This window comes from Monoraphidium neglectum (assembly GCF_000611645.1).
Source record: "Monoraphidium neglectum strain SAG 48.87 unplaced genomic scaffold scaffold02927, whole genome shotgun sequence".
Taxonomy (NCBI): domain Eukaryota; kingdom Viridiplantae; phylum Chlorophyta; class Chlorophyceae; order Sphaeropleales; family Selenastraceae; genus Monoraphidium; species Monoraphidium neglectum.
This window is the reverse complement of record NW_014010701.1, coordinates 1-7,713: the sequence shown is the minus strand read 5'-3', so window position 1 is coordinate 7,713 and position 7,713 is coordinate 1. Positions and strand designations below refer to the sequence as shown.

Sequence of the window (7,713 nt, the reverse complement as noted above, 5' to 3'; positions counted from 1 at the left end):
CCTCCCCATCCCTGCTGCTCTCCGCCCGCCCGCACCCTGTCACACCCACCCCCAGTCCGGATCTTCAAGGTCAAGGCCCCCGCAAACCGCGGAGAGCGATAGATAGACTCAAGTAAAAGCACAATCGCAAAGTTATTTGTTATAAAGTGATGAGCAGCTGGCAGCACCGGGCGTGACGCTGCGCGTCTTGACTGCCGCCTGGCCTGTGTTGGTTGGGTCATCGGGCAGGCTCTCTGGCAGGCTCTCTGGATCTGTGCACTCTCTGGCTCGCATGATGCTTGGCCGAGGCGAGTTTGTGATGTGTGATGGGGGAGGGCGGTGATCACTGTGCCTGCAAAGTGCTTGCGTCCTCGGCTGTATCTAGAGCCATAGATGCCAATGTGTAATCAACCAGCTGCATGGGGAGCCACTGTGTGTGTGTGTGTGTGTGTGTGTGTGTGTGTGTGTGTGTGTGTGTGTGTGTGTGAGTGTGTGTGTGCGCGCGCGCGCATGTGCATGTGTGCGCGCGCGTGCGTGCACATGACACGCGCGCGCGTGCGTTCTACAGTTCTGTGTCAAGTGCGTTGTGCTGCGCTGTTGCCTTTGCATGTGTTGGAGTAGGTATTGTGATCCCCTTTAGCAGTGTGTCCCTGCAGCACGAATGTGTGATCCCTGCACTACAGTACTGCAGACCATGGCGCTACCAGTAGGTGACAGGCCACTGCACCCTTATGCCGCCCTTCGCCTTCAGCAATTGCGAGGCTACTATTGAGTATTATACATATATTGCATGGTCCCCCGATGTTGTGCCTGACTTTGAGATCACATGCGTGGTGTCGCGGCATGCAGTCGCGTTGTAAATGAAATTGGCTAATAACATGTTTCTCAAGTCTATTGTTCGGGGAGGGTCCTTGACCAACGATCTTGGTAGCGGATCCTACATGTTGCGCACGGCCGCAGCCTCTTTAGTGCGCCGATATGCAGCAGGCATCAAGCAAAATGATGTACCGGTCGCCATTGTGGGCGCCGGCCCCACCGGCCTTGTGCTGTCTTGCCTGCTGTCGGCGTTCGGTGAGTCAGTGCGCGTGGCGCGCCGCAATCGTCGCAACTGCTTTATCTGAACAGCGCAGACTTGCATTGTCAGGCTGCAGCCAGTTGGTTACATCGCAATGGAATGTGCACGCACGCGTACCTAGGTGCAGCGCAACGGCGTGTTTGGCAGGTGTGCGGCACGTCGTGCTGGATGGCGCCGCGGGCCCAACCCAGCACCCTCAAGCGCACTTCATCAACCACCGCACCATGGAGGTGCGCGCAAGCATGCAGGCGCAGCACAGGCCGCACATGCGACAGGTCGCGGCGTGCGTGAAGACCAGGCAGCTCATGCCTGATCCAGCTGACGCCATGCAGCCGCATGCGACGCCCGCGTGCAAGCAGCGGCGCTCGCCCCCATGCGGCCGCCCCCTACACGCCTTTGCTCTCCCAGCTCCCCGGCCCGCCCATCCCATCACACCACCATCCCTCTCACCCCCCACACCCCGCCCATCCCATACCACCCCCTGGCGACAGGTCCTGCGGCACCTCGGCGGCGTCAGCGCAGCGGTGTCGGCCGCATCGCCGCCGCTGGACCACTGGCGGAGCTTCGTCTACTGCCAGTCCATGACGGGGCACGTTCTAGGAGAGGTTGACCACTTCCCAGGTGAAGCTCGAGCCCCCGCTGTCTTTCTTGAACGAGGCAACGGGGAGGGGCCTTGAGGGGGGCCGGTCGGCCCTGCCGCAGCCGCTGTGTTGCGAATGGGAGGGAACGGGCCGGCCGGCGCGCGAGGGGCGAGGGCCCAGCGTCCCCTGTCAGCAGCCCCTCCCTGCGGATCTCGAGCCGCCCAGCTCGCTTGGAAGCGATGCATCGCCGGGCAGATGCCTGCCAGGGGTGCGTTGCGGGCCGTGCATGCAGCCGTCCCTTGGCCATTCCCCAGGATTTCCCAGAAAACACTACCATATAGTAATCCTTTAATCCACCCTGTCTGCTCGCCGCACGCGCCTCGTCCCGGCCGGCTCGCCAACCAGGCCAGGCGCAGCCTTACCTGGAGGGCGTCTCGCCGGAGCCCGTAACTCACCTGTCTCAGAACCGACTGCTGCCGCTGCTGCTGGAGCGCGCCAATCAAGCGGGCTACTCAAAGGCCGTCCCAAGCGGCGTCCTCTGGAATAGGAAGGCGGTGGCGATCCAGCCAATCGAGGCCAGCCCGGCCGCGCCGGCGACGCTTGGCAGCAGCAGCAGCAGCATCGGCGGCGGCAGCGGTGGCGGCAGGGGGCCGGGGCTGGTGTTGACTGTCAAGAATACGGAGGGGCACGTCGGCGTGGAGAGCATCAGAGCGGAGTTCGTGGTGGCGGCTGACGGCGCCAACAGCGGCATCAGGTGAGGGGTGCTATTCTCCGCGGACCCACTTTTGATGGGGGCGGGGTCGGCGCATGTCAGCAACCCAGCCAGAGAGACAGGGCCGCCTTTGCATTCGTGTTGCATCTGGAATGCGCTTTGAAACCCTTTGTTTCGCACGTGGCCTGCGGCTTGTCCACACATGTGAGTGTATCAGACGACCCGCTGCCCTGCGTGAGAGACACCGGCTCGCCGGCCGCGCGGCAGGCGGATGCACGAGATACCAATGGAGGGCGCCGCCGCCATGCAGCAGCTGATTAATGTTCATTTTAGGAGCCCTCGCCTGGCCCAGCAGCTGCTCGCGGGCCCCGGCCGGCGGCCGGGGATGCTCTACTTTGTATTCAACAGAGAGGTGGGTCCAGGCAACACAGGGGGATGGGGGACGGGCGGAGAGGCTGCACACTCTTTCAGGCGAGGGCCTTCAGAGGGCCCAACAGCAGCCTGCTGCCCAATTGCATGCATGGGGCCGCGAGCGGGAGCAGCCTCACCGCAAAATTGCCCGTTTCCCTGAGCAACGTGCCCTCACTCAGCAGCAAAGCAATCCGACCCTAGCCCCGCGCCCCATCCACACGAGAAAAGCACATACACACACACACACACACCCTTCACACACAAACAACGTTTACATACACACGACCACCACCACCACCACCACTCACCCTCCTGTCACCCCTCTTTGGCCAGGTGGTCAGTGTCATCGTGGCGCACGACTTCAGGACGGGAGAGTTTGTCGCCCAAATCCCCTTCTTCCCGCCCCTGCAGGTTCGATCCCTTGTTGTGGTTGCTCAATGCATGCTTTGAGCTTTGGGCTCTGCGGGCCGCACACGATTCCAAGGCTGGAGGGGGCGTTTGTCGTGCGAGGTGTCGGCTCGCTCGGCCGGGGTCGTCCGCAGCGGTGTGCGGAGTCAGTCGATCGGGGCGGGGCACGCTCGCTTTGCAGGGGGACGCGGGGCAGCGGCGGCATCGCCACCGAAGCGAGTCCACTCTCCCCCCCCCGCGAACACACACACACACGCACACACACACGCACATCCACATCCACATCCACATCCACACACCGCACACGCAAAAAACCCCCTTAGAAACCCAAGGACTTCACAAAGGAAGTCTGTGCCGCCCAGCTCTCCGCCGCCGCCGGCCCCGGCTTTGATGCCGCCGCCGCCGCCGAAGCTGGAGCCCCCAACGCCAGCGCCGGCGGCGGGCCCACCGAGCCGTCGTGGCTAACCTCGGACCCCCAATTCGAGATCCTGGAGGTCCGCCCTTGGACGATGAGCGCGCAGGTGGCGAGGAGCTTCGCGGCGTCCGGCGGGCGCGTGCTGCTGGCGGGGGACGCGGCCCACAGGTTCCCGCCAGCTGGCGGCTTCGGCATGAACACCGGGATCCAGGTGGGCGGGATGTCCTAGTGTCATTTGACCTGGTGTGCAGCTTGGTGTTGGGGTCCTGACGCGTGTCGCGGTTTCCGAGGTGTTGCGCGGTGTGGGGCGCGGTGGGTGTCGGTTGGGTGCGGACCGGCAGGCCTAGCTTCCCGCCGCCGGGCGCCTGCGCAGCGCCGAAGCTGCGCGCTGCGGTCGCCATGCGGCGCCCCTGATGAAGAATCCCGATCAACACCTTGGGGCTGTAAGGGCGTCTGTGTTGGCGTGTCACGGTGCCTCAGTGCTGCTCCTGTGGTGCGGGCCTGGTCACCCCCTGCCAGCGCCTTCTCTGCAGCACCGCTGCACCCAGTGCGTTACCTCCCCTCTAGGCCACCTCCACGGCGCCTCCCCTCCACGGTGCATCAGCTGTCAAGTGTGTCACCCATTATTTCACCCAGTGTGTCACTCAGCCCGTCACCCAGCACGCCATGCACCCACCTACCGCCAGGACGCCCACAACCTTGCTTGGAAGCTGGCGGCCGTGATCAAGGGGCTGGCCGCCCCCAGCCTGCTCGAGTCATACCAGGCGGAGCGCCGCCCCGTGGCGCTCGCCAACACGGCGCTGAGCGTCGCCAACTGGCGCGAAGCTACGCGGGTGCCGGAGGCGCTGGGGCTGCACCCCGCCGCGGCGGCGGCGCTCAGCAGCGCGTCTGTGGCGGGTGGGTTCTGAGGTTTTAGCTTTCGCAGCTCGGGCTGGGCTGGGCGGGTGGGAGTGCGCAGGCGTGGGAGGCTCTTGCCTTGCGCGGCGCAGCAAGAAGGCGGGGCAAGCATCCTCAAGGTCATGAAGGTCTCCATGCACGCGGTCACGGCCCATTCACCCTTGACGTCATTTGTCCCTCACTTCGACAATCCCACATTCAGCTCAGCAGGGAACCCCGTCCGAAATTCCCCCACACTTGCACCCCTCAACGCGACCATGGCCCCCCCAAATACCGCCCCCGCAGCCCCGCTGCCGGCCTTCCTACAGAAGCAGCTCCTTGAGACTGGCCTCGCCGCGGGCCGCAGCCTCGCCGCCGCCGCCCTGCCGCTGCGGCGCCGCGCGATCCGCCAGATCCTGGAATCCGGGGAGTCGCTGCGGCTGCAGTTCCCCCGGGAAGATCTGGGCTTCAGGTACACCCCGGGCTCGGGGGCCGCGGTGCTGGAGGAAGACGCGGAAGCTGAAGTGTCGGCGTCCCCGCCCTCAGCGGCGGCGGCCGCGGGCGCGGGCGGCGGGAGGGGCGCGGCGTTCGTGCCTAGCAGCGCGCCGGGGTACAGGCTGCCTCACGTCTGGCTGGAGCTGGCGCGGACCGGGGAAAGGGTGAGCGGGAGACTGGAATGGTGCAGCGGGGTGCGCTGCTGCTGCTGGGTGCTTGGGAGCCGGGGCGCCCTTTCTCCCATTTACCCGGCCCAGTCAAGCCCCCTTGTCATGCAATCTCTGCTGCCGACTGTGGGCCTGTTGTCGCGACCCCGAGAGGACCTCCCTGCCTAAAATGAGGCCCCAAAACTGCAATGCACCTCACTGCAATGCTCCCATTACTTTATTGCCTGCCCTCCAGGTGTCCACTCTGGATCTAATTGAGCTCGGCGGACTCCACATGACACTGTTTTCGTCCCATGAGCCCGCCAACGGCACAAGCAGCAGCAGCAGCAGTGGTGACGGCGCCGACGACGCCGACGGCGGGGATGGGCGCAACCCGTGGGCGGAAGCTGCCGAGCAGCTGCGAGCGGAGGGGTGGCCGCTGGCGGTCGTCAAGATCGTGACCTCTGATGCGCGCGGCGGCACGGGCGGTGGCGGCAGCAGCGACGGCAGCAGCGGCGGCAGCGGCAGGGGTGGAGGGGTCGTCAGAGCGGTGGATTCTGGAGGCGCCTGGCGGCGGCTGCAGAACAACGCGTGCTCCCCCGTGGTGCTGGTGCGGCCGGACGGACACGTGGCCTGGCGGGCGCTGCGGCTGCCACAGGGCGGCGGCGGCGGCGGCAGGGAAGACGGCGGGCGGGCGGCTGTGCGGCAGGCGTGCCGCGAGAGGCTGGAGGGGGCCCTGCAGTCGCTGGGTTGGCTGCAGGGAGGATCGGGCGGGACCGGCGGCGGTGGGTGATGAGAGCCTGTAGTCTGCTGCCCCCAGCTGACGTGACTGCATTGTTTATTGTTCGCAGCTGCTCAGCAGCTTCGACCTGCTTTGGCCTGTCGACATGTTTGTGCCTGTGCTGCCAACAGTGCATGGCACACATTTGTTCGGTTGCATTTATGTATAGCACAGGCTTTTTGTTGGCTCCTGGAATTCCAGGGTGCATGTGTGTGGGTTGACAACCAGGCTGTTGACACCCTGGAGTGTCACCTGGAGGCACAGCGGCCGATCTCCTACTCAAGCTTGTGTAACACCACAGGATGTGCGCAGACACCAGCACCCACAGTGGCACGCCTCGCAGCAACCAACCTTGACCCGCTCGTACTTTGCTCGCAAACCGCCAGACTACACAAACCTGACCGGGGTTTGATCAAAAGGTTCATGGGCAGCCGCGGTCTTGGCACATGCACCCAGGACCATGCGTTGATGGCTGGCTGCTGCCAACAGCCCGGAAACCCTGCAGAGGCCAACTGTCAGCAAATCAACAGCAGCCGGAAAACCAATCTATCTGGGCCCCAGCCACGCCGTCTCCGCGCCAAAGCTGGTCCCTACTTTGCTGGCGCGCCCGGCCCCCCACGAGCTGCCGCCGCCATCGCCTTGCAATCACGCCGGTGGCCCGCCCTCCACGCCGCCTTGTAGCAGGCGTCGGAGCAGAAGCGTGCCGCGTGGCACCCGCTGCACAGCCGAAGCCGCGCGCCGTCGGCGGCGGTCCTGCCGCAAACCCCGCAGCGCGGCTGCAAGGCGCGCGCCGAGGTCGAGGCAGCCGCAGAGGCGCGGCCGGCGCGCGCCGGCGCTCGGGCTCGCGCCGCCTGCGGCTCAGATGGCGGTTACGCCTCTGCCTGGTGGTCAGCCTCCAACAGGCTCAGCACGCCCTCCACACGATGCAAGAAGAAGTCTCGCGCCTCGCCGGCGCGCCCCACATTCGCCGCCCTCGCCCGCCGTGCGGCGCGCCGCAGCGACGGCACCAGCTCGGGCACCGCCGCTCGCACGGCCTCGACGGCGCCCCGTGATTGAGCCTCGCTGTAAATCAGCAGCCTCGATGTGGCCAGCGCGAGCGCTACGCATGCCTTGCCGAGGTCGGCCGCCGTGCTCGACAGGTCCCGGCCTGCAAACCAGGGCCTGAGGTCGCAGGGGCCGTCCAGCATGCGCTGAAGCGCCTGGGCGGCGGCGGGCAGCAGGGCCGGCGTGCCGGCGACGATTTGGAGCAGCATCTGAGGGTCGTCGCGGGGCGAGCTGGCCGCCAATACGATCTGGCCGACGAGGGTTGAGGCGGAGATGGCGTGCACCAGCGAGTGGAGCTCTGCCGCCGGCGAGACGTCGCACTCTGCCAACTCCTGGGCGACCATCGACATGGCGCCAGGGGCCGCCGCCATGAGCCTGGCGAACTCGACAGAGGTGTTGGTGAAGAGGTTCGTCGGGCGGGGCTCGCCCAGCCGCGCAACCAGTGACGCAAGCATTATTGCGCTGTGCCTTGCGGTATCCTGCTCCTCCTCGCGGCCGGTGTGACGGCGCAGCAGGCTCACAAGCGCCGCGGCGACGGGCAGGCGCATGATGGCGCCGCGCGCCGCCGGGGTCAAGAAGGCGATCAGGCGCAGCGTCTGCGCCGCGTCGCCGGCGGTTGTAGGGTTGGGGTCGGCCAGAAGCCTCACAAGCCCGGCCAGCGCCCCGGGCACGCCCGCGACCTCGTGGGACACTTGGGCCCGCAGCTCAATGGGTTTGACGGTCAGCATGCAGCTGATCAACGAGACGCACTGCAGCCGCAGCTTGGTCCCCGCGTCGGCCTCCGCGTCGC

At 66.1% G+C, this 7,713-nt stretch overlaps 2 protein-coding genes across 2 annotated transcripts; one reads left to right on the top strand and one right to left on the bottom strand.

Annotated features, from left to right (window-relative positions):
• Positions 1-1,278: 1,278 nt before the first annotated feature.
• On the top strand, positions 1,279-5,891 carry MNEG_11830 (hypothetical protein; the record flags this gene model as incomplete). Its single annotated transcript, XM_014039699.1, has 9 exons — positions 1,279-1,284; positions 1,546-1,675; positions 2,041-2,389; positions 2,615-2,759; positions 3,092-3,169; positions 3,490-3,792; positions 4,268-4,478; positions 4,764-5,116; positions 5,355-5,891. 9 exons carry the CDS (start codon positions 1,279-1,281, stop codon positions 5,889-5,891), a joined length of 2,112 nt encoding a protein of 703 aa, XP_013895153.1.
• An 857-nt stretch (positions 5,892-6,748) lies between these two features.
• MNEG_11829 (hypothetical protein) lies at positions 6,749-7,651 on the bottom strand (the record flags this gene model as incomplete). Its single annotated transcript, XM_014039698.1, has 1 exon — positions 6,749-7,651. One exon carries the CDS (start codon positions 7,649-7,651, stop codon positions 6,749-6,751), a length of 903 nt encoding a protein of 300 aa, XP_013895152.1.
• Positions 7,652-7,713: the final 62 nt, after the last annotated feature.